This window comes from Capsicum annuum, chromosome 4 (assembly GCF_002878395.1).
Source record: "Capsicum annuum cultivar UCD-10X-F1 chromosome 4, UCD10Xv1.1, whole genome shotgun sequence".
Taxonomy (NCBI): domain Eukaryota; kingdom Viridiplantae; phylum Streptophyta; class Magnoliopsida; order Solanales; family Solanaceae; genus Capsicum; species Capsicum annuum.
In genome coordinates this window covers 159,740,063-159,767,488 of record NC_061114.1, presented here as the reverse complement: position 1 = coordinate 159,767,488, position 27,426 = coordinate 159,740,063, and the positions used below count along the sequence as shown (strand labels likewise).

General features: G+C 35.5%; 1 protein-coding gene across 1 annotated transcript; it reads left to right on the top strand.

Annotated features, from left to right (window-relative positions):
* The first annotated feature begins 18,715 nt into the window (after positions 1-18,715).
* LOC107868846 lies at positions 18,716-19,563 on the top strand. The gene is made up of 3 exons (XM_016715470.1): positions 18,716-18,897; positions 19,003-19,108; positions 19,204-19,563. The coding sequence occupies exons 1-3, from the start codon at positions 18,716-18,718 to the stop codon at positions 19,561-19,563; spliced, it is 648 nt and encodes a 215-aa protein (XP_016570956.1).
* The last annotated feature ends 7,863 nt before the right edge of the window (positions 19,564-27,426 follow it).

Sequence of the window (27,426 nt, the reverse complement as noted above, 5' to 3'; positions counted from 1 at the left end):
AGGTATACCCTAACCCTTAGTTCAATTTTTCTTTGATTTTAAGTTGAGGTTATAGGGTGAGTTGTTGTTGTAATATTTTGTAGTTGACTAGGAGAAATACAAGTACCTGAGGCAGTTAACATGGTTTTGTTATTTTGTGAACACCTCTCAAATGATCTAATTGTTTAACTGTGTGATTTGCATCTAATTGTGACCATTGTGCTTCTTGTTATGGTATTTGTTCTAATGACTTGATAATCATTGCTAAACAATTACATGAAGTGGATAAGTAGTAACTTGTGATACACTTGTGTGTGTGAGATCTTACTTAGTTCCCTTTGTATGTTAAATCCACAACTTGTCCTATTAGTCTTACCTAGGTTGAAGGATAGGGGTTAGGAAAGGATCATAGGCCGTTTTGATATTAGCCCACTTTTAGCCTAAATGACTTTCCCTGGATACATAGTATCCCTTGATCCCTATTTTGGGCCTGAATAGCTTATTCTTTTTGATACCTATCACCATCCTATTTATATCATAATGAACCTATTTTGGCCCTGGTCCTCCTTGGACACTGTGCACCTTGACTTAGGCAAATGGCCTAAGTTGAGGGTGGCTATCATAGGGGTGCGTGATGTAAAATAAGTATGGAGAAATGTAGAATAAAAAAAAAGAATAAAAAGTTGGGTGTGGTGGAAAAGAATAAGAAAAAATATTGTGAAAAAGAAAGTGATTGTAGAAAAGACCACACCCATCCTAAATATGTGAGATCAAGAAAAGAGAAGAATAGAAAAAGGTTAATAAGTGAGACCCCAGAAGCTAGTGTAGTGTCAAGGAGGCTTAGTCGCTTTAAATATCATCAAGTATCATACCAGCCCCTAGCCTACATTACAAGCTAAAGAGATGACCTATAGTGATCCTAGCTGACCTATCTGAAAATCTTGGTAATGAAAATAAGGGCAAGCCTATGGTATTTGGCATATATTGATTGGAACTTCATTCTAAGACTGGGCGTCTTTTGATTGCCCCAATGGTTACATATATGATGTCTGATATAAGGGATGTGGGACTTCTTTGTAGTGAGGGCACACTAGTTACGTTACTAGTTGCTAACTTGTTTGGATAGTGTAATCTTGGTACATGCATGGCTGTTGTTGCTGAATTGATGCCATATCTTGATTCCTATGTGTCACATTATTATTCTTCAATAATATGCAAAGTTGTTTTTTTAAATTAATTGACCTTAGAGATGGTGAAGATATTTTAAGATAATATGGATGGTTGTCTGCCGAATGTTCTTTGTATCCTATTGGTTGTGTTTTAGTTGCTTGAGGACAAACAATTATTTTAAGTTAAGGGTGTTGATCTGTGAGTAGATGCTAACACATTTGAGTTTTTTAACTGAGAATAATTGCAAAGTCTTAAACAGCTTTTATCGTTTTTTATTGTTTTCTCTTTGATATTGCAGCAAAAGTCAAGATACAAGAGAACCAACAATAATGAAAGTAAAAGAGTTAATTTTTGAGTAGTATTCAAGCGGAAGGTATGTGTTTTTCATCATACTTTTGTTTTCAAATTTATTTAAAGGAAAGATTGACTTCATTGCATTTTTTTCTAACTTAGTTAAAGGTTAGAGTCTAGTTGTTGGGGTGTAAATCATACTTGTACTGCCCTGCTCCATCATTTAGGGATAAATAATCCAAGTGGGGGAGAATTGGAATACCTTTGGTTTTGATCCCTAGAAATTTCTTGAGTTTTTGATTCTAGACATCATACGACTAGGGTGTATAATTCATATGAAATGGTACAGTTTGGTGGGTCTTGGTCGTATGTTAACGAATGTAGGCTGGTTGTTTTCTGTCAAGGTACGAATGGATCATACTAGTCATATGTTAGGGTACTAGTAGTATGATGCCAATCGTATGTTGCCCTATGTCTAAGCTAAAGGAGTCTATTCTGCCTAAGGTACGGATTTAGGGTATTAATCATATGGTTGGACACGAAATTGGCCTTGGTGGTCGTATGTTGGATAGTGTTGGGGTCTAAATAGAGGCCTAGAGTATGAGATAAGGGTACTACTTGTACCCTAGGGTATAGTTTTGGGGGGTAGTCGTACTCGACCGCGAGAGTTTTATACAGTTTATGTTGGGGGCAATCTGGATATTTCCCCTCTTAACCTCTTAAGGCCCCATGACTTATAGCACTTTTGGGACATCATTTACCCAATTAGTCTAAACTTAAAAACTTAGAAACTCTCTCAAGGATCTTGGGTCAAAGAAGGCTAGGGTTTCTTCAATAAGGTTAATTTAGGGCTTATAAGGGTGGTTTCTCTCTATCATCTTTGTAATCTAAGGCATGTTACTCCTCCCTCATTGATAGTTCCAACTAAAGGCATGTTTTAGGTATGGTTTTCATGGCATAATTGTGGTATGGTTTTGGGTTTTGAATATATATTGGGGGGTTTTGGTTATAAATGGTTTGGTTATGGTTTTTCCAAGTTTTGATTATAGTTGTCATGTTTTAATGGTGGTTTGAACATGTGGATGCATGACAATATTTAATTGGTACTTGGTTTTGATTTTGAAAACTATATGCCCTCAACATGTTTGATAAAATACCTATGAGAATATTTTTCCTATACTATTGTGTTTTTCCTATACTGTTGAACTTTCATTGAAAGCTTTGCATGGTATAAAAGTGGTAGTAAAATACTAACTGGTTTGGATGGTCTCTAATGGTTAAGTGGTAAGGTTTTGGTGGTCATGGTTATGGATTAATTGAATAGACTTGTGGGGTACATGGGAATCCCCCAAGCAAACTTAATAATGATCATCTTATGGGGTACATGGGAATCCCCCAAGCAACTTAATAATGTAATCTATAGCTACATGGGAATTCCCTTTTTAAAGAGGATGGATAAGGACATTGCTTTCAAGCTATGATCGGTATGAAGATACCACTACTTATAGCCTTGGTTAATAATAAATGAAATTGGTGGTTTGGTTGTGTACTAATGGTTTTAATTGGGCAATAATGACAGGGTGTGATAGCTAACCGTGAAGGTGTGAGTCCAATGGACAGACACTGGAAACTCATGTTTGCTGACATAAGGATTGGTCATGGTGACCATATATATAATACTTATGGGGTACACAGGAATCCCCTAAGTTATCATTCTATATTTGTATCATTGAAAGCAAAGGGTATGTGACAATCCTTTACTCCTATGGTATCTCCGGTTCGTACAGCTACTCACATCAGTGCCCGTTCAGGGGGTAACACTAGACCCATATATTCCGTGAGTGGTTCTATGATGGTTAAGCTACATATACCCAGGTTAATGGTTTTATGGTATGCTAAACCCGATTCCTTCTCCCGGCATGGATATATATATATATGCATGGTTGTGTATGCATATGGTTGTTTACTTGATTTTAAAGTTGGCATTATTTATCCTTATATCGAGTGCATGATAGCGTTCACCTGCTAAGCCGTCTTAGGCCGCTGTATCCCCACACAATGCAGGAATCGATCATTCTACTACTCCTGCTCAGTGATCGAATTTGGGATCAGCTTGTGTTGGATTGAAGTGGTGAGCTTCCATATTCCGAAAGGTTCCATTTCATGTCATGGATGTCCTTACATACTTTGGTCATTTCATAGACTATGGTTTTGGATATGGTTGGGGGCATGTCCCTACCAAAAATTGTTTTACTTTCGGTTAGACGCTTTGTGGGACTACTATGGGTTGGTATGGGCAGTATCGGTAATGGTGTCAGCCGTCGCATTGGCATTGGTATTGGGGCTGACATCGGTAGACTATATTTGATTTATGATTGTTTCATTTTGTTTTTGATTATATATATAATTACATTGGGTTATTATCTTGGTTTGGTTGGTTATTGGGTGGATTGACTTGGTTGGGTTGGTCTAGGAGATTGACTTATCCCAAAGTTAGTGTATCTACAAATACGCTATCTTGTTATATGTTCAAAATTCATCTGACTCAGGGTATGTGTTTGGAGGTTGGGTTGGTAATCAGGGGTGGTCCTCGTTCCTGGTTGAACTTGGGATGCCCATCACGAAAAGGCCCCAATTCGGGTCGTGCTAGTATATCATACATATTTACTATTCTTATTTTTTAAAATTTTTTCATAATTAATAGGTCACAAATATCTCTAGGCCCCTAAACTTGGAACGATTTTTTATTTTAGCACCTGTCCGCAATATATTTTGGTAGTGTTGAAAATTAACTACAAGAAAAAATAAATAATAAATTTTCTATTTATTTATATAAATCTTGTGAGTACAATTTCGTTGTTCTCTTAAATCTTCTCTCCTTAGCATTTTCCGTGATTCGAGGGCCTACCATAGCGTGTTTTATGAATATAGGATGATTTGAACCTCCTAGAAATGCGTTTGGATTTGCGGAATATCCAACAATAATTCATCTTATCGAGTTGATCTCCTGGAAGGACTCCGTTGACAACTCCTTTGAAGAACTATGTAGTTGATGTAGATGCTTTCTATAATGCTTGCAAAATAATCCCCCTAGAAAAATTATGTAACCCTCCTATTTATAGTTGTAGGTGGTGGCCTCGTCATGATTGATCACACTTGTTGACATCAAAAGTAGACTTGCAGATCAACATCACATGTGAAAACCACCATCAGAGAACTTCTATATTTTCTCAGGTATTTTTTTAAGTTATAGCCTAAATACTCCTTTTTTATCAGATTTACCATTTAATTTAATTTCTTTGGAAGGTTTTCAAACACAGAGTGTATAACTTCAGTACTTATGGTGAACTTCCTTGATCATACAACACCGCATTATCAACTTGAAATAGCAAACGATGAACGATACTCACCTGCTAGAGTCCTTACCTTGAAAGTTCACCCTCCGATAATCGGCACCTTCCCACTTGATAGAGGATCACCTGACATATTCCTTCATCTAGATAAATGGTTAACAAAAGAAGAAATTGATGTCCTTGACTTCAATCAGGTCGTTAACACTACTGGTTTTGCGCTGCAATCACCTACAAATGACAAAAAATCTATTGCTACATATCACAAAGGCTCGAATAAGGGTCTTGCCATATGGATTATCCCCAATCAGGCTTCGATGAGTTTAGTTAGGTTACTTATTTTTCAAAATGGGTAGAGGATGTCCTTAGCCGTAGCAAGAAGATGATGGAACAAACCAAGATTTATGACTCTTTCTTCTTTGTTTACGTATGATGTCAACGAGAATGTTTTGTAGGCTTTTTGTGAACTTTGATATTCCTAGACTAATACAATGAGTGTTGGCATTGGTGAGATCTCTATTTCATTTTGGGAAATGCGTTTGATTTGGGGACTTCTAGTGCATGGAGATTTCTTTGATGAAGTCATCCCTTCGGCCTAAGAATTCACACAAGAAGATCAGCAAAGGAAGCCGTTTTTGCCTGAAACTTCTGCTTACTTATTTTCAGTATACTATCAGCTTTCACATGGTACATCTAGGGATGTTTCTACCCGTGATTGGGTGAATTTTTGGTTAAAAGGACTGGAGCATTACAAGGATCCTTCTCCATGTGGCTCTAAACAACAAGCTAAACCAAAGTCACATCCTAGTCCCAGCAGCTACATTGATATGTCATTTTTACCGCGAGCTGAAGAAGAGAACGCCCCTTTCATTGAGTTAGGCATGGAAGGGTCTCTTAGAGAAGAGATGAACTTGGCTGCTTTTCTTGCTTGCTGGATCTGTAAGTTCATTCTTCCATTTAAGAAATTTGACTATATTTGTCCTAGCGTCTTTAAGATTCTAATGGCTCATGGGGAGGGTTTTGCACTAGCAATCCCCATTTTGGCTAGTATCTAAAGGCAAATTTGGTGCAGGAGATATAATTTTCCCCATATAATATGTCTATAGTTGGATTGGTGCATATTTTAACACTTACTATCAAGCACGTCATTATAATGGTGCACATATTTGTAAGATTGCTGGGAAAAGAAGGCTAAAACCTTTGATCTTTTCGGCGAAAGATGGTTATTTCATAACGTTAATATCTACAAGCTCCCCCACTTGGACATGCTACAACCCAAGGAATTGTTTATAATAAACAATGGAGAATTTTCTAATTCTTAGAGCAATTATTTCATTAGCCTTCATTTGAGCTACGTCATCCTTATGTGTGATGATCACTTTATTATGGAGCGTTATAATCCCCATAATTTGATAACACCCAAACAACCCCTCCTTAGAAGGATAAAGTGTTCACTGTCAAAATATAGTAACCCAAGTAGGTTGGGGTCGGTCCCACAGGGAATACGTCAGAAATATTTCTCAAACTTATTGAAATCACTAGGAAGTGCGAAAAAGTAAATAAAGGGAATGTGCTGAAATAGTGAAAAGTAATAAGAATTGGGTGCTTTTAGTTGTGAACAATATAAGATGAACACAAGGCTTGTGTTTCCCCTGGCTTCTCACTTCGTAGAATTATCGTGCACTATTGAACTATTTCGATACCTTGCATATAGAATATGCAAGTTATGTATTACCAACCACCTCTCAGCATACTTTAGTGAATTTCACTCATCTTCTGTCGGTCTTAGAGTTTTGAATTATTAACTCTATCCTTAGACCCCAGTTTTAACTATCTCTTCTCGGTCTCCAATTTATTAGATTAAAGTTAATCGTCTTAAGAAGATGGTGCAGGTAAGCTTATTTTGGCAATTAGCTCCAAATTATTGTTGTGATATCCTTTTCCCAATCTGTACCTCCCTCTCGGATTCATAGTAAATATAGGCAAGATCCTAATGTTGGCCACTCGTTAAGAAATCAATCAAATTGAAGGAAACCATAACATACACAAGAATCTTTATCTAGAATGACTTTTCACTTCCTCTACTTCATTAATCCACCCATGTTCCCATAATTGTAGCTAAGGGAATTAGCCACTCATAGTTATTATGAGATCAATTATGGAATCCACAGATAAAATTACATAATCAATCTCTCAATAATGAAAGAAGAAAATCCAAAGTCTCAAATTTAATAACGAACCAAAAACACTAAGAACAATAGGATCCCAAGATCACAAGTCAATCATAGAATCAAACGATATTTCTAAATGATGTAAACTTAGCCGCAAAGGGCCTCTGTTGAAACACCCTCTCAATATGTAAATTCATGAATGAAAAAACTAAACAAAGCCTAAAGGGTATTTATAGATTACAAGAAATGCTAGAAATCAAATCCTAAATAAAATAGGAAAACTTACCTAAACGTACATGATAAGACTTAAAAACATCATAAGAGTGTATATAGGATACATGAAAACCCCAGGAAATAATTTCAGAAAGATCCAGAAAAGTTATGGTTGGTGGCCACTTACAAAGGCAACATACGGACCATATGTAGCACATACAAAGCATATATGACCTATGTATGTGCTAGAATTTTTGTTTAACTTCTGCACTCTCTGGACTTTGCATTCTTGCACATAAAAAGGTCACATACTGACTATATATCACACTTTGTATGTGCCAAGGCTCAAGAACTAAACTTGCAACTCTCTGGACTTTTTAGATCAAGACATACATTAGCCACACATGGACCATATGTGGGTTTAGTAAGTAGAAGAGTTTAGTTTATCCTGCAGCGTAGCCTCTGGACTTTCAGTTCTTCAACATACTTTGCTCACATATTCCTAAAATAGCCTCGGTAAGTAGCCAAGAACTTCAATTTTTATCTTTTCTTCACTTTAGCATCCAAAACCTAGTTTCTTGCAAAACAATCCAAAAACACATCAAATCCAACAAAATAGCCTTAAGTATATGCATATTATCGAAATTTAAGTATTCCAAGTGCTATAAATTCATATCACATCAAGACCCTCAACTTAGAATATTTTTTTGGTCAAACTATCGATCTTTTCATTTCACGCCAAAAAAGTTTGAATTACAAGTTCATATAGATGCAGACCATCTATTTCTCTCATATTTGCTAATCTAGCTACTGTCTACTAACAAGAAACAATCTAAGTGTAGACAAAATATAAGCTTATACTACGTCAGCTTCTCCCTTCACCTCCACAGTTAAGGCCCTTTATCCAGCTTGCTGAGAGCAGCTGTCCATGAAGATAGTGCTTGTCCTTTGATATGAATGTGGATGGAAATTTCCCTACATAGTTAATCCTACTTAAAAATTCCTTTCTGAAATCTGATCAGGTTCTTTTCTCTCCATATGAGTGCTACTGCCATTGCAAATGTATAGCTGATCATAGCATACTGTCCAAATTTACTTTTTGCATGCCCTTAGGAAACAATTCATAACACAATATACAATGATGCTTAACCAAGAGAAACCTACAACACCTATAGCAGTTAACCATCAAATTCATCTCAAGATCATTAACCTCTTTAAGTTTAATATTTTATAACCAATATATACATGTTACACTACCAAGACAAGCAAGAAACTAGAAATAAAACCTATGTGACCTCACAATAAGGAAGTCCCTACTCATTCATATGAAATTATGCATGTCAATATGGGGACAGATAAGAGACACTCATACTCACAAGAGAAGTTCTAATCAATGTGCATCAAATACCATAGGCTTACCCTTATTTTCTCTACCTTAATTTTTAGACAGTTATGTTAGGATCACTGTAGGACTTTATTTGTCTTGTAATGTAGGCTTGGGGATAATATGGTACATATGGATATATCAAGTGACTAAGCCTCCTTGGGACTACACTTACTTTGGGGTCCACACTTTAACCAATTTATTTTTATTCCACTCTTATTTATCCTTATTATTCTTCTATGCACATTCAGGTTGGGTGTGGTTTCTTTTATACATTTTTTTCTTTTTCTTTTCTTGTTCACATTTTTGTTTTCTTTCTCTACCGCACCCATCCCTACTATCACTTTTTTCTTATTTTTACCCTTCTTCATACCCACTTTATATCACACACCCCTATGATAGCCACTCTTAATTTAGGTGATTTTCCTAAGTTAAGGTGTACGATGTTCGAGGAGGACCAGGCCCAAAACATATTCATTCTAACACAAATAGAAAGGTGAAAACAAAGAAATAGGCTACAAGGTGGGATCAAAGTGGACTATATCAAAAATATCCTAGGATCCTTTCCTAATCAACTATCCTACAACCTAGGCAAGACTAACCAAAATTTTTTGGATTTATCACACAGAGAAAACTAAGTAGTACCTCATACACACATTGGCACAGGACTACATCATAAGGTATTACCTATTTGGTTCATACAATTGTTAGCAAGGATTATCATATTTGTAATCCTAATGCCATAACAAGATTCACAATAGTCACATATGTATACATATCACAAAACTCAATAATAAGTTATTGATGGGGTATCATTTTCTAAAAAATCATCAAAAACATGTAAACTGCGAAATTGGAGATGAACCTCCGAATGAAAGCCAAATTTCCTTGTAGACTGTAGAGGTCTCTCAAGTTCTTCAGCTCTGATATTTTTTAAATGGAATCAATCTTTGTGGGATCAACTTCAATTCCGTGTTGACACACAATAAATCCAAGAAACTTTTCTAAAATAATTATGAATGTGCAATTGAGTTGGTTCATTTTCAAGTCAAATTTTCTTAACCTCTCAAAAACAGTACGAAGAACTTCAAGATGGATGTCCCTGCACTTTGTCTTTACCACTAAGTCATCGACGTATCATTCCACTCTTTTATGCAACATGTCATAAAAAATGATTTGCATTGCACGTTGGTATACGATACTCATATTATTTAGACCAAAAGGCATCACCTTGCAACAATATATCCCTTTTGGAGTTTTGAAGGCAGTGTATTCTTTGCCTTTTAGAGATAGTCTAATTTGATTATATCTGGAAGACCCATCCATATATGTCATGGATTCATGTCCAGTGGTTGCATTAACTATGAGCTCTATGATTGTTGTCGAGAAATCATGTTTCTAGCATGCCTTGTTCATGTCTTGAAAATCAACGCAGACACATATTTGACCATTCTTCCTCTTGATAGGTACAATATTTGAGATCCATGATGGGTATTTTGTTTCTTGAATAAATTCAGCTTTGGTGAGATTATTGACCTCTAATTCAGTTTGTGCTACTAACTCAAGTCAAAACACTTATTGTGACTGCTTTATAGGATGTGCCACCTTTTTGATCCCTAAATGATGAATAGATACCTTAGGACTAAGGCCTAAAATTTATTTGTATAACTAGGCAAAGACATCTTTGTACTCGAGTAATAACTTAAAGTAGTCCCTCTTTTCTTATGGTATAAGAAGTGCACTAACAAAGGTTAGGTGCGGATTCTCCAATGTACCTAGGTTTATCTCCTTGAGTTCATCTACAGTTGATTGTAACCCATTCTCTAGTTGAAGGGGCGCTTCTTGAACATCATCATCCATTTCATCATGGCACAAGTTTTTCTCCACCATTATGTGATATGATGCATTGACTTCCCCTGACTCCTATTTTATTTTGCCAAGAGGTTGGTTGGTAAAAAAAATAGTTCTTTTTCTTACCTTTAGTGGATCATCAGTAGTTAATGATAAAAAATACTTTCTTTTCATACGTAATAAGAAAACATTATGAATTTACATGTCATCATTGTCCTCAGAAAAAAATTGTTCTTCATGTTCCAATAATATCTTTCTAGATAATGCCTCCCTTATGGTTCCCAAGTAAAGAAAGACAGAGGCATTCACAATGGTGATATCTCCTTCTCCACGGTCAGAAGCTCTACTTACATCTTTGTTTCTTAATCTATAAAATACAAAGACACGAGGTGTTGATTTTTGTATGCGGTCAAACATTGATGTCCATTGTGGTGTTTTCTCATCCTCACCCTTTTTTTTCCTTTTGGCTAAGATGTGGTGTGATAAAATTATCTCCTTACCCTTCTTAGTTGAAATTCAAAGAGGCTCCAACAATTTGAATCCCAGCCCAAACTTAGGAGTGGCAACGTAATATCCTTACTTTCTCAACTTTATTTGGGATATTGTAAGGCCATGTATTTTTTTACTAGTGACTTCATCTTTGAGCTCTCCTAGTCTAGCAAGATTATCAAAGTCATAACCTGATTTTTTAAGTACTGTGAAAGACTTTTAACCAAAGTGCCTTTTTATCTTTTCAACTAAGGCATCATTTATTGAGGACTTGGGAGTAATAGGTTAGATTTGTATGACTAGGACAGTCATATTATCCTTCAAATAATGAAATATTTTGTGGATTATTTATTTCCTTGGAGGGTGGACTTGTTGAGTACACACCTCTAGCAAAGGTTATTCCTCCCTTTACGCTCATATGGAATATCACAAAAGACTAAAAACTCCTTTTCTGTCTTTGTTTTTATGTCTTCTTCAGAAGATGAGAGCTTAATAGTGATTTTTCAACTCTTTCTTTAGATATCTCAATGACACCCGATTTTTCTCCTATCTCTTCTCTTGAATCGACCCCGGTTGGGTTAGAGGGTGTTGGTTTCTTCATATCTAACTCACAAAACTCTAAGTAGAATTTTGCATATGTAAAGTACAACTCTATCTTACTGAAAGAAATGATATCCCCGTCAACATTGATGACCTCACCATCCTTCATATACTTTATGCATTGATGAAAAGTAGATGACACCACTCCATTTTCATGCAACTAGAGGCGTCCAAGAAGTAAGTAATATGATGTCTTGGCGTCGATAGCATGAATTAAAATGTTTGATTTCACGTTTCCAATGATAATCTTACAAAAATCATTCCCATGGCTTGTTGCCCTCCTTGATTGAAATTTTGGATTGTTATATTACTTTTAGATAGTTCATCAATAGAGATTCCAACCCTTTTGAGCACTGTCTTTGGCATGATATTAACCATTGAACCATCATCGATCGATATGCGATTGAGATATTATTCTCGAATAAATCCTATGAAAAACAAAGGCATGTTATTCAATTTATACCCTAACAACAAGTCATCATCTGTGAAGGAAATTACAATAAAATACGATGCGATTTCTGGCTTTACATGACATTCTTATGTTGTTGTTGGATAATGCACTTGTTTGCTTTTCTTGGGTTCCTCTTTGTTGGAAGCTACATGTGTCGCATTGAATTGGCTATATTAAAGGATTTTTTCAAGAAAAAAATTAGGCAATGTGATAGGTCTTCGGGCCCTATGTGACAACAAACCATTAATCCTCTTGCTAGTGTTAAACTTAATCTTTTTTTATCATCGTAGCTGATCCATATTATTCCCCATTACTTTCGGCTTAGGAAGTTGTATTCTTGGGACCGCTTGATGTGTTCTTTTCTTATGAGATACCAGAGTCCAATCGTTATCCTTATCATCTTCAAAATTTTTGTCTACTTCTGTTGGACCTTCAAAAGTTCTTATTAGGGCATCGATTTCAATCGGCCTGAAACTCCCAAATTGCACTAAGATGTTGCTTGGCATAATCCGTGGCATGGAGCATTTTCGTTGATCGACAACAATATAATTATTTGTATCCATGGTTTCATCCATGTCATGATTATTTTTCCTTCACTTACTAGTGTCATGATTTTATCCTTCAAGACGAAGTATTTTCCCATTGGGTGTCCAATGACGTGATGAAACTTGCAGTACTTGGGATCGTTAAACCTATTAATTTCCTCTGGCCTCTTTGATTTAGGAAGATCAAAGATTTTCCTTGCTAACAATTTATCAAAGATCGTAGGTATGTCTGAATATGGAAATGGGTAAGCCTTTTCTTCTAACTCTTTAAAAGTTGGGCGATGCTTTTCCTCCTCCTTCTATTTCTGAGGGGTTTCCTCTTCTTTTATTTTTTACTTCGTGGTGACCTTCAAAAAAGTTGCTTTCACCATCATAGATTCTTTAGTCTGGATCTTTGAGGTCGTACCTTTCTTAATTCCTTCTTTTCTTTCGTAAGATAAGAAAAAAGAGATGTCTTTCCATGACTTATGATGCTTAACTCTATGTCATGTTCTCGTATAGCAAGTTTTTCAAATTTTTACGGTTTGATTCCTTGTAGTATATATAGAAGTCCCCAATTCATTTCTTGAATACACATTTCTACTATAGATATTTCAAAAGGGTAGTCTTTTAGTCCAAAATCAACGATCTCCATCAAATGATGTAATTCACAACAGTCTTATCCTTTCTTTTCATAGTGCCAGTCAACTTAATCATGCTCACAGTTCATTGAGTTCTATAAAATCAATTGAGAAATTTCTTCTCGAGCTACTCCCAACTATCAATTGACTTATACTCCAGGTCGATATACTAGTCGAATGTTTTCTCTTTTAATGAACAGACAGATGATTTTACCATAAGGTTGCCACGTGTTCCAATGTCGCTATAAGTTTTGACAAAGTGGGCAATGTTTTGCCTCGGGCTTCCCTTGCCATTAAATTGCTGCAACTTTAGTGGTTGATAGTTCGTTGGCATGGGTAGACAATCAATTCTCCTTGTGTAAGATTTGGAGTAATACAATGAATTTTATGCTGCTCCACCATATTGAGCCCTGATAGAGTTAGTTATCATGTCTTGTAATTGTTGAACAGACAAAGCTTCAAACGAAGTAGACTATTTCTTTTTTGCAATTTGGATTTGAAAGGTTACTGATCAATATTTTATTTTACAGAGTAACATCAAGTGGACAAGCATGATCGTGGCTCGATTATCTAGGGATAAAGGACTCCAACTTTTTCATAATTTGAGTGATTTGAAGATCTTTATCCTTAATAGATTTCCTTAAATCTTCAATGGCTTGTTCTATCTTAGGAAACTTCTTATCCATATTAGTTGTGCCAGCCATCAAGGTGTTGACCTTTGTTAAAATTAAAGATTCCATCAAATCTTCAGATTTATTGAAATTGATGCCAATCTGAGAGAGTTCATCACATAGAAAGGATGTCAAATTTCCCCCAAGGGTTTCAGTTTCAACAATTATATGATATTTACTTTTTTTTCTTTCTCAAAAGAAGTGAAGTATTCAGATCCATCCCAACTACTAGTCTTAAATTTGCGCCGAGTAAGGGGGCCAATATAGCTGAGCTCATCAGATGTAGAAGTAGGAGAGTTCTTATATGAGACACCATTAGTCTTTTAGACGTCAATAGCAATAATTGAATTTGATTTACAGGAGAAAGAGAAAGAGAAAGAGAAAAAATGGTCCCACTAGGCGTGCCAAAATTTATTCGCAATAAATTTTTGAAGTGTTGAAAATTAACTGCAAGAAAAACTAAATAAAAAAAATAATAAATTTATTTAAATGAATCTTGTGAGTACAGTTCTGTTGTTCTCTTGATTTTTCTCTCCTAAGATTTTTCCTGATTTGAGGGTCTTTCGTAGTGTGTTTTTCAAATATAGGATGATTTGAACCTCCTAGAAATTTGTTTGGATCTCTTGGAATATCAAACAACTATTCATTTTATCAAGTTGATCTCTAGGCAGGACTCTGTTGACAACTTCTTTAAAGAATTGTGTAGTTAATGTAGATTCTTTCTCCAATACTTGTAGAATAATCCCTCTAAATTATGTGATCCTCCTATTTATAGTTGTAGGGGTTAGACAGTCCAAGTGTAAATAACCTCTTCTGCCTATTTTTGATTGTTCCATTTAGTTATTAATCTTATCACAAATGTTGTGTGATAAGGTTGCTTGTGATTGGCCACAAACATATCATTTGGGATACTTGGTGATATTTCACTAGCTGTTGAACTTGACTTGACTTTCCACATTCTTTTAACGGGTCTTTAAATTGACTGGGATGCCACATCACTTGACACGAGGCGTGAGTTTGGGTTTCAAGGTGAGATGGATCTTAATGAATAATAAAATGGACTTATTATTTTTACAGCCCAAAATAATTTTTGACCCAAGAAAATATGGATCAAAATCAAATTTTATATGAGTATGATCCAATAAATTATATGTGTATACAACACCTAAATTGGATGTTGTTCATTTTAAATACCTAAACTAAGCTCCAACTATGTCATTTCGATATCTTTTTTGTAATGAACAAAACAAACAAAGAGAGTGTAATGCACTTTTTAGTGACTTAGCAGGCAACAAATAAAATAATTACATGCGACATTTTAAATTTTTTAAGAACTTTGATTTAAATAGAATTGAAAAAAAATAATTTTAGACACCATCTCCACCCTCCCTTGCCCCCACCTCCAATCTTCTTCTCCAACACACTTTTTTTTCCCGCAAAACAACCCTACCCCACCCCACCTCTTTTGGCTTTCGGCATTGTCACTTCTACACAAAAAATTCTTATTTGAACCCAACTGTTGAATCTAATGCTTCCTTATGCAAACTAGGCTGGTAAGATAAAAATTCATCCTTAAAAATAAAGGTCCGTAATACGGTTATACTACTTTTCGTAATTCTTTCAATCTCACCAATTGATAAATTAAAGCTTCCACATATATCTACCGGATCTTCTCCAAATATTCCATCTAAACTTAAACCCATCCAACAACTAAATTGCCTACGACGTTCACTAACACTTCTAAGAGTCTTAATCCACTCATCATAGAAAACACCATTGTTAATCCTAGAGCTGGATTCGGGCATCAGGGTGTTCTCTTCATCTTCAATCCCTTCTTTATTCAAATGTGAAATAATCTTTCACCATTTCCTCAAAAACTCCTTCAATGGAGGTCAGACGTCATTTCAAATCTATTCTTTAATTGATTTTTTATTTTTGAATCTTCTTCTTCATTGTATTATTTTCCAACTCTACCATCATATTCTCCGCCATTCTTGATGAAAAAAATGAATGCCAAAGTGTAATATATCAAAGTGAACATGTTGGTTCTATACCTCTCCCCTTCACATTTCTTTGTCAATTTGTTAGAGTTTTCAATTTTTCTTTTTACATTAATTAGAATATACCAATTTGTTTTTAGAGAATTGTTGAAGAAAAATAGATGAAGAAGAAGAGAAGAAAAAAATGATCTTTGAAGAATTTGAGAAACTAGGGCTGAATTAGAGAGTCGGAAATAAGGAAGAACATAAAGGTAGGTGGATATGAATCAATATTATTATTGGTAGACCAATCAGAATGCTATATAAAAAAGACCTTCAACGCCCATCTGAAGCGTGGGTTTTACGCGACGTGCCAACTAGACAAAAGGTACCAAAATAACACATTTGGAGGCTGGTTTAGTTGTTTGAAATGAACAACGTCCACTTTAGGTGTTACAGTGGAAGTTTGTGTCAAGTTTAGAGGCCTAAGATGTGTTAGGCATTATTAATATGATGATCACTCAATTTTAATATCTTATTCATGATAACGATTTTATTAACTTTAATGATATATAATATTTTAAAGTACAATAATCGTGTTAATCCTTTTTTTTAATGAAAATAAATATGACAATCACTTAATTAATTTAATTATTTATGATTTGAACATAATAAAATTAATAAAAAGCTTATTTGTATGTAAAATTTCTAAATTCTATTTTATATAACTCAACCAAATAAAAAAATTAAAAATTATTTTAGTGCAAGGTAAGGCTGCGTACAATACACCCTTGTGATGGGGCCCTACCTCAGACACCGCACATACCGGTAGCTTTCTCTTTTTAACATAACCAAATGAAAAAAAAACTATTATAATTTAGAAAAAGAGTAAAAAATATAACAAAATTCAAGAATTAGTAATAGTTCTATAATGGGTATAAACTATTCATGATTAGAATAAACTTGTATTTTAAACTTGTTAAAAATTAGAATAATTTATTAGGTAGAATGTATGTTTGTAATGAAAGATAATAATTATCTTAAGGAAAATAGGGGAGGGGGTGTTAGGGATAGGTAAGGTGGAGGTTGTGGGTGATGATTAGGAGGGAAAAGTTAAGAAAGAGGGAAAATTTTTGGAGTGAAAATAAATAGCTTTGCATCAAAGAACAATTAAAATGAGGTTATTTATGGAAAAAATGAAATTTCTTTATGAATAAAAAAAGTTAAAATAGAGTCTTGGCTGTTTTTTAAATTTTGAATAAAACTTCAATTAATATTTGAAATTTTTATGGGCAAATGGTGTTGTTCAAATTAAGTGAAAAAAAAATCAAAAAGTAGAATGAAAGTATTGTTCTCATATTATAAGATTTAAGATACACAAGCAATCCTTTTTTTGGTAGAAATGTAAGACAAAATTTTAAAAAAATATTATTTTTTCACATTAAAATCAATCTTATAATACTTAGAGTTATATAACTTAAATCAATTCAATCTTTATGTAAAGTTAAAATATTTGTGTTGACTAATTATTATATTTACAAGTTGAATCCCAATTTTAATTTTATAAATATTTAAAGTTATATAAATGCAGTTCAATTTGTTTTAATCAAAGTCAAACATAGGGATATATGATTCACCAATTGTTATATCCACAGATTGATACTCAATTTAATCTTGTAACACTTGGAGTTATACAAATTGAATCAACTCATTTTTTCAACTGAAGTCAAACACATTATTGAATTATTGTTCAACATGCAAATTAAGTCTCAATGCAATCTTATAATAGTTAGAGTTATATAAATTGAAACAATTTAATTTTTTTTCATTAAAGGTAAACATAAAATTGACTAACTGTTGTATCAACAAATTGAGTCTCGTTCAATCTTATAGTATTTAGAGTTATATAAATTGAAGTAATAAAATCTTTCACTTAAAGTAAACTTAGGATTGACTAATGCTACATCCAAAAATTGAGTCTCAGTTTAATAGTTCAATATAAGCTGTGGTACTCGGGTAGCGTGAGATATAGAAATGGGGTAGGTATCTTAGTAGATCAAAAACTTAGGGAGCAGGGGTAGAGGTAAAGAGAGTTAGTGATAGGTTGATGTATATTAAGTTGGTCATTGGAATGTCTATGGTGGACGTTATTAGTGCCTACGCTCCGCAAGTAGGTTTGGACAAAGAGGAGAAGAAGGAATTATGAGAGGTTTTGGATGAGGTGGTGGGGAGCATCCCGAGCACTGAGAAGCTTTTTGTGGGAGGGAATTTCAATAGGTATATTGGGTCTTTGTTGAGAGGTTATGATAATGTGCTTGGAGGTTTCAGTTTTGGGCAGCGAAATGAATGAGAAGCTTCTCTTTTGGATTTTTATAGGATTTTTGGATTGTGGATAGCGAATTTGAGCTTTCCAAAGAAGGAGTAACACCTTATTATATTTCATAGTTCAGTGGTCAAAACTCAGATAGATTTTTTTCTTCTTAGAAAAGGGGATAGAGAGCTTTGTAAAGACTGTTAAGTCATACCTAGCGAGAATCTTTCGTCTTAGCATAGGTTGTTGGTGATGGACTTCGTTATCAATAAGGGCAAAAAGAAGAGAAGTATGAAGGCTCGGCCCAGGATTCAGTGGGGTAGCTTGAGTTTGGGTAGTGCTTTGGAAATAGAGGAGAAGTTAAAGAGTAGGTGGGGCTTGGGAGAGTAGAGCGGGTGTGGATAGTATGCAGGTAATGACTACCAGTTGCATTAGGGAGACTGCTAGAGAGATGTTGGGTGTCTCGAGATGTCAATCTGGTAAACATCGAGAAGACTAGTGGTGGAACAAAAAGGTTAAGAGAAATGTGGAGTCTAAGAAGGTGTCTTATGCTAAGTTGGTTGAGAGCAAGGATGATAAGGAAAGAAAGTTGAATAAAAAGAATTATAAGGTTGCTAGGAGAGAGGCTACGTTAGCAGTTATGGCAGCTAAGACAACAGCTTTTAAGAGCCTGCATATGGCTTTAGAGGAGATAGGCGAAGATAGAAAGTGGTATAGGCTAGCCAAGGCTAGGGATAGGAGGGCTTGTGACCTTAACCAAGTAAAGTGCATCAAAGGAGAGGATGGTGCAGTGTTGGTTAAGGATGTCCTCACTTGGGAGAGGTAGCAGTCTTATTTCTATACACTTTTGAACAAAGAAGGGGATAAAGGTTTCATGTTGGGTGACTTTGAGAAATCTGAGGAGTGTCATGATTACGGTTATTGTAGGAATATCAAGGTTGAGAAAGTCAAGGAAGTTATTTGCAGGATGCGGCAGGGTAGGGCAACGAGGCCAAACGAGATTCCAGTGAATTTTTGGAAGAGCATTAGCGAGGTAGTTTGGAGAGGTTGACAAGGTTGTTTAACATTATTTTTAGGGTAATAAAGATGCCTGAAGCGTGAAAGTTGAGTACGATAATTCCAATGTAGAATAACAAGGAAGACATCGAGAGTTGCACCAAATATAAAGGTATTAAGTTATTGAGTCATACTATGAAGGTTTGGGAAAGAGTGGTAGAGTTAAGGATGAGAAATACCATGACTATCTCTAAGAATCAGTTTGGTTTCATGCTGGGTCACTCGACTACTAAGGCCATTCACCTTGTGAGGAGATTAGTGAAGCAATTTTGGGAAAGGAAGAAAGATTTGAGCATGGTGTTTATTAATCTTGAGAAGGTATATGTCAGAGTTCCCAGGAAGATTTTGTGGAGGTGCTTGAAGGCTAGCAGGGTGCCTGTGGCTTACACTAGGTCGATTCAGGATATGTATAATAGTGAAAAGACTATGTGAGGATGATAGGGGGAAATTTGGGTCACTTTCCATTTTTGATAGGGTTACACTAGGGATCGACTCTTAGCCTATTTTTATTTTCCTTGGTGATGGATATTTTGATGCGACATATTCAAGGAGAGGTGCCTTGGTGTATGCTATTTGCAGATGATGTGGTACTGATTGATGAGACTCAGGGTGGAGTTAATGAAAAGTTAGAGATTCGGAGACAGACGCTTGAGTCTAAAGGATTTTGATTAAGTAGAACCAAGATAGAGTACTTAGAGTATAAGTTTAGTGATGTGTCGCAGGAGGCTAGAGTGGTTGTAAAGTTGGACTCTCAGGTCATTCAGAAGAGGGAGATTTTCAAGTATCTGGGGTCTATGATTCAAGGCAATGATGATATTGACAAGGATGTCACGCATTGTATTGGGACAGGGTGGTTGAAATGAAGGTTCCCCTAAAGCTTAAAGATAACTTCTACAAAGTGGTAGTCCAGCCAGCTATGTTTTATGGAGATCAGTGTTGGCCAGTTAAGAACTCCCACATCCAAAAGTTAAAGGTGGCGGAGATGAAAATGTGGCGATGGATGTGTGGACATACTAGGAAAGATAGGGTGAGGAATCATATTATTTGGGAGAAGGTGGGAATTTTCTTAGTGGAGGACAAGATCTAAGAAGTGAGGTTATGTTGTTTCAAGCATGTGATGATGAAGGGATCTGATTCTCCAGTACGGAGGTGTGAGACATTGGCTATTAATGGTTTTAGCTAAGGTAGAGGTAGACCGAAGAAATATTAAAGGGAGGTGATTCGGCATGATGTAGAGTAGTTAAAGCTTACGGAGGACATGACCCTTGACAGGAAGGTGTGGAGGATGTAGATTAGGGTAAAGAGTTTGGGGGTGGGAGTGCATCGGTAATAGTAGGGGAGCACTCCTCTATGTTTGGAGTTTCTTATTTGTGGCTAGTGATGTTAGTTTATTTTACATACAGTACTACTTTATGTGAACTTATCTTTTGTGTTTGTTATACTATTAGTTTGTCTTGCATACCATACTAGTTTATATGCACTTATCTTTTGTGTTTGTTATACTGTTATCGATTCTAAGCCTGGGGTTTATCGAAAACAACCTCTCTACTTCTCCTGAGGTAGTGGTATGGTTTGCGTACACTCTACCCTCCCCATACCCCACTAGGTGGGAATACATTGGGTATGTTATTGTTATTATTGTTGAATTGATAAAAAAAAGTACATAAGCCAAGCTGCGTAAATATAATAACAAAACAACCTACCCTACCGACCCCAATCTGTTCAAGCCCATTACCTTTTATTACATATAAACTTGAGATAGGGTTTTGATGTACAAGATTTTTGTAGCATATTTAACACTTTTTAACTTTAAATAATTGTAAGCTCTTAAGTAATTATTGGTGTTTTTGATGTTATTTCTTAAGATTTTGTAGGAAAGTCAAGGATGGGAAAAAAAATATAGGAAAGATGAACAAAATAAGTAAAATCTGGTACAAATGAGCTGATATGAGTCTGACGGCATTTCTTGCAAGCCATCAGAGATGTGGTAAGCTACCAGAAAAAGGCATTAGGAAGATCAGTGAAGGAAAGTTGCTGGATGAAGGTGACGACATTCTCAATATGTCGTTACAAGTGTGGTAAGCCATCAAAAAATGCCGTCAAGTGGGACAGAACATGGTGAAATAAGTTGAAGGTCTGACAACATTTGCTACACGCCGTCACTTCTCTGGTAAGCCATCAGAGTTCATCGTCAGAGTGAGGAAGAACAGGTTAAGAAGGCACGACTTATGACGACATATCTGAGACTCCGTCAGAAGCCTGACGATCAACACCAATATGTCGTCACCTAAATCCGAGCCCATCTGTGATTTTGTTATTTTATTACCTTAATTAGGTTTTAGTATAAATAGCAATTTTGATGGTTTTTAAAGAAAGAAAAAAAGTTTTCATTATTCAGAACAAGAACTTTGGAGAGAGAAGCACGTACATTGTTCTCTTTCGCCAATTATTCTTAGTTTTCTTTCTTATCAACTATTCTTGGGTTTTTAACTTGGGATTTAATTGAAGAAATTGCTTGTTGTTTTCCATCTATACGTAAGTTGATTATTATCATCATGAATTCAACTTATGATTTCTTTCATCAAATCATGAGCGGCTAATTCCATTAGCCGGGGTTCTGGGATCCAAGAATTAGGGTGTGATATGATACTAGGTGTTTAACGAATTTAATGAGTAGTAGAACATCTTGAAATTTTGTGGTTTTAACTGAAATCTAGTGGTTGAAAACATTAGATTATGCCTTAGGTTTTATTTGCTTCTAACGGAGAAATAGACTAGAGGACGGAAATTATAAACAGGGACTCAAAAGCTACCAACCTTCTGTTTAATGATTAATTTCGTAACTGGATTAATCTACCTGAGATAACATCCGTTTAGATATAGATAAATTATCTAAGTTTGAGAGAATTAGATAATAAATTGTCTGGTGTGGTTGAGAGATAAGTCAGATAGTATAGTCGTCAGAGATATTCTGTTGTTCCTACTTACTTCAAGAGTCTTAAGCAGTACCTAGTATCTATCAATTCCAAAAACCCACAGTGAACATAACTCTGGTTTCCCATTTATATTGATTACAAACATTAATACTAAAACCATATTTTATATTTTTGTATCATTTGTTTGAATTTAACTTGTAGCTATAATTTCAAACTAGTTTAATCTCTCCACTCACATTGTTCCCTGTGCATTTGACCCCAACTCCAAAGTTGGGTAAATATATTGACAACAACCACCTTACACTAATTTGAGGTGTAAGTTGAGTGTTATCAAAAATAACGCCGTTGTCGGGGAACAATTTGGTGTATTGAGTTGGTTTGGAATTTTACCTTACTTGCTTGAATTCGAACATGTAAATATTTATTTGTGATTTTCGTTGTTTCTTCTGTTAGGTAGATTTTCTTTATTTTTGCTTATTTCTTACTATGGCATCATGAAATGAATGTGAGTTTGATGGTTGGAAATCTTATCTGGATGATCCATGTCCATATTGTGATGGACCCCACTTTTGGCATGACTGTAGATATGCTCCCTGGAGAAAGATGTGTGCACCATCTCCATCCTACAAGGAGTATAATTGTTCTTTATGTTGTGGTCAAGATGGACATTGGAGTGATTTCTCAAATGCCCCCTCCCCCTATTGCACTAACCTAAGTTCTAGTTCTTCTTATTAGTAGGACAGGTCTTATGGTCAAGAAAGGAAGAACATAACACTGGAAAGAGTGACATTGAAGCTATGCTTCAACTAATGTTGGATCGTATAGATACAACGAATGATACCATATGTGACATATGTCAAGACATTAGGGCATTTAATGAGGGAAGAGAAAGGATAGAAAAAATGGATATCGAGGTCAATCATCCAAAACACTTTTCTACATTATGTTTAGATGATATCTTGTCTGTGGAATTATTTAAAATAATGAAAGAGTGTGACGATGAAGAGAAAGATTCCTATACTGATGATGAGCTTGATGTTGATAAACCCTTGGAGATTTCCCAACCAACCGAGCCGACCATGAGGGATGATGCCAAGATTGAGGGAATGGTGCTAGAGGCAAAAGAAGAAGCCAAGCCAAACTCTTGTGAAGACTCTAGCCTAATTCAAAGAAAAAATATTGAGAAGATGAATAAAAGTGAGTGTGCAGAGGATAGTGTAAATTTTGAAGGAGGATTTATTTGGCCACACTCGAAACATTTTTCCATATTATGTTTAGATGATATCTTGTTTGTGGAATCATCTAAAATAGTGGAAGACTGTGAAGATGAGGAACAAGAATCCTATATTCTTTATTTTACACTTGATAAGCAACACAAAAACACACCTCACTTTAAAGCTGATTTGTTTACAATGCATCATCCATTACTTGGCTTCTTAATCTTTGTACCACCTCCCTATGAGTGAGGCAAGAAGATGGACTCTAAGTTAGGGGTGAAGTTCATATCCTCAAGATGGAGGAAAAAGCTGAGTTAGGTCATGCCGCGATACTAAATTGGGCGCTTCTTGGGAGGCAACCTAAGGTATTTTATTATTTGTATTTGTATTGTGTGATTGACATCAGATCTTCGCACCCATGGTGCCACAGGTATGTTTCTAACTCTCTTGTTTTAGATTGACGCGTTGGGAACACTGCATGATAGTAATTTGAGGGTGGGGCTACTTGTGGGTGTGATGTCCTCCTGGGATTTTTGTTGCCGTACCTCTTTTCCCTGGAGTCTTGTTCCTAGTAGAGCTGACATATTTAGGCGTATTGTGTTTGTTTTGTGATGCGTTGTGGTTAATTGGAGAAAAATAAGTATCTAGAGTAGTTGACATATTTTTGTTGATTTTTAAGACTGATAAACACCTCTCCGTTGGTTTATTTTATAACTATGTGATATGCATTTATATGTGGCTACTGTGAATCTTTTTATTGCATTAGTACTACGGACATGATAATCACTGCTAATAATTGCATGAACCGAATAGGTAGTAGACTGTGATGTACCATTGTGCCATGTGTGTGTGAGGTCTTACTCAATTCCCTGTGTGTGCTGAATCTAGAACTTGCCCAATTAGTCTTACCTTGGTTGAAAGATAGGGGTTAGGAAAGGATCATAGGCCGTTTTGATTTTTAAGTCACTTTTTTTGCCTAAATGACCTTCCCTGTATGCATGATATCTCTTGATCCCTATTTTGAGCCTGAATTGACCATTTCTTTCTATGACACCTATCACCTTCTCGTTTAGATCATAATGAACCTGTTTTGGCCTCGGTCCTCCTTGGACACTTTACACCTTGACTTAGGAAAACAACCTAAGTTGAGGGTGGCCATCATAGGGGTGCGTGATGTAAACTGGGTATTAAGAAAAGTAGAATAAAAGGAAAAGAATAAGTGAAAAAGACTAAAAAGATGAGTAGTGTGGAAGAAGAATAAGAAAAGAAAAAGATTGAAAAAGAAAAGCCACATCCATCCTGAATAATGTGTGATCAAGAAATGGAGAAAAAGAAGAAAAAGGTTAATAAGTGAACCCCAAAAGTTAAGGTAGAGCCAAGGAGTCTTAGTCACTCTAAATACCATTGAATATTATACTAGCCCTTAGCCTACATTACAAGCCGAAGAAAAGACCTATAGTGATCCTAACTTACCTGTTTGGACACCTTGGTAATGAAAATAAGGGAAAGCATATGGTATTTGACATACATTGATTGGAGTTTCTTTCTGAGAATGAGTGTCTCTTAACCGCCCCCGCATTGACATGCTTGCTTGAGTTCATATATGAGTGAGGAGGGACTTCTTTATTGTAAGGGCACATCGGTTGCATTTCTAGCTGTTTACTTATTTGGGGGTAGTGTAACTTGTACATATGCATGGTTATTGTTGTTGAATTGATGCCATATCTTGATTCCTTTGGGTCACATTGTTAATCTTCATTGATATGCACAATTAAATTTATCAGTAATTGAACGCAGAGAGTGGCATGAGTGTTAAGCTAAACTGGATAATCAACTGTGATAGGTATTTTATGTACCTCTTGGTTAAGCATCGTAGTATGATGTTATGTAGTTGCTTGAGGACAAGCAATTGTTTTAAGTTGAGGGTGTTGATGTGCTAGATTTTTGTAGCACATTTAATACTTTTTAACTTGAAATAATTGTAAGTTCTTAAGTAATTATTGGTGTTTTTGATGTTATTTCTTAAGATTTTGTAGGAACGTCAAGGATGGGAGAAAAACATTGGAAAGATGAACAAAACAAGTAAAATTTGGTACAAGTGAGCTGATATGAGTCTGACGGCATTTCTTGCAAACCGTTAGAGATATGGTAAGCTGCCAAAAAAAGGCATCAGGAAGAATAGTAAAGAAGAGTTGCTGGATGAAGGTGACGACATTCTCAATATGTCGTTACAAGTGTGGTAAGCTATCAGAAGATGCCGTCAAGTGGGAAAGAACATGGTGAAATAAGCTGAAGGTTTGACGATATTTGCTACACGCCGTCACTCCTCTGGTAATCCATCGGAGGACATCATCAGAGTGAGACAGAGCAGGTTAATAAGGCACGACTTCTGACGACATATCTGAGACGTCGTCAGAAGCCTGATGATCAACACCAATATGCCGTCACCTAAATTCGAACCCAGTTGTGATTTTGTTATTTTATTACCTTAATTTTGATTTAGTATAACTAACAATTTTGAGGGTTTTTAAAGAAAGAAAAAAAGTTTTCATTATTCAGAACAAGAACTTTGGAGAGACAAACACGTACATTGTTCTCTTTCGCCAATTATTCTTAGTTTTCTTTTTTATCAACTATTCTTGGGTTTTTAACTTGTAATTTAATTGAAGAAATTACTTGTTGTTTACCATCTTTACGTAAGTTGATTATTATCATCATGAATTCAACTTGTGATTTCTTTCATCAAATCATGAGCGGCTAATTCCATTAGCCGGGGTTATGCGATCCAAGGATTAGGGTTTGATATGATGCTAGGTGTTTAACGGATTTAAGGAGTAGTAGAACATCTTGAAATTCTGTAGTTTTAACTGAAATCTAGTGCTTGCAAACATTAGATTATGCCTTAGGTTTTATTTGCTTCTAACGGAGAAATAGACTAGAGGGCGGGAATTATCAACAGGGACTCGGAAGCTACCAACCTTCTGTTTAATGAGTAATTCCGTAACTGGATCAATCTACCTGAGATAACATCCGTTTAGATATAGATAAATTATCTAAGTTTGAGAGAATTAGATAATAAATTATCTGGTGAGGTCGAGAGATAAGTCAGTTAGTATAGTCGTTAGGGATATTCTGTTGTTCCTACTTACTTCAAGAGTCTTAAGCAGTACCTAGTGTCTGTCAATTCCCACAACCCACAGTGAACATAACTCTGGTTTTCCATTTATATTGATTACAAATATTAATAATAAAACCCCATTTTATATTTTTGTATCATTTTGTTTGAATTTAACTTGTAGCTATAATTTCAAACTAGTTTAATCGCCACTCACATTATTTCCTGTCGACTCGACCCTGACTCCAAAGTTGGGTAAATATATTGACGAAGACTGCCTTACACTAATTTAAGGTGTAATTTGAGCGTTATCAGGTTTCCTAACACTTCACCAGCCTCCTCCTATTTTCTTAACCCTTTAATACTTGAAAATGTTATCGTCGTGGATCAACTTTGGCCATCGCCTCCTCCATATGTGGATCATTAATGGTTTTCCTTCATTCTCATTATTTGTTGATAGATCATGTAATGACCCTTTAGGTTATTTTCCATATTTTCACTTATTTTTGTCATTAAAGATTTCCTATAGTTGCTCTACATCATTTTTGACTTATTGGGACTAGCAGTTTGATTATCGGATAGTTCGTTTGGTTTTTAGAGTCAATTCTCAATTTTAAAGTCTTCTCTGGTTCAAATTGGCTATCGGGCAAAAACTTCAGCTAAATTACCTTTATGACAATTCTGATTTTTCAAAAGTTATCGGGCTCATTTTGAGCTATTGGTCAAAAGTTAAGAAAAATAATGAATAGACAACCTCGGATAAAATTTTGACTATGTCATTGAATCCAAAATATTTAATTTAATAGGGTAGCATTATCCGTTTGCGTATATCGGATTTCGGATGAATCTCGAGGGGTTAGCGGAGACTTGAAATTTCCAAGTCTTTGGTGGTGCTGGTACACTCGCATTCATGAGTCACCAATTACGTTAGTGATTTTTTCACCAGCAGCAAGTATCGAGAACACAACACTCATGTTGGGAAAGTGACTCTCTTTGGCAGCGGACAGGTCACGTAAGCGACATCCCT

What these genes read in the sequence shown, in the direction of transcription:
- LOC107868846 (XM_016715470.1), top strand. Translation starts at nt 18,716, where the DNA reads ATGGCAGCTAAGACAACAGCTTTTAAGAGCCTGCATATGGCTTTAGAG. An exon ending in GATGTCCTCACTTGGGAGAG is followed by an intron (nt 18,898 to 19,002) that starts GTAGCAGTCTTA and finishes CGGTTATTGTAG; the next exon opens with GAATATCAAGGTTGAGAAAG. An exon ending in TTTGGAAGAGCATTAGCGAG is followed by an intron (nt 19,109 to 19,203) that starts GTAGTTTGGAGA and finishes ATTCCAATGTAG; the next exon opens with AATAACAAGGAAGACATCGA.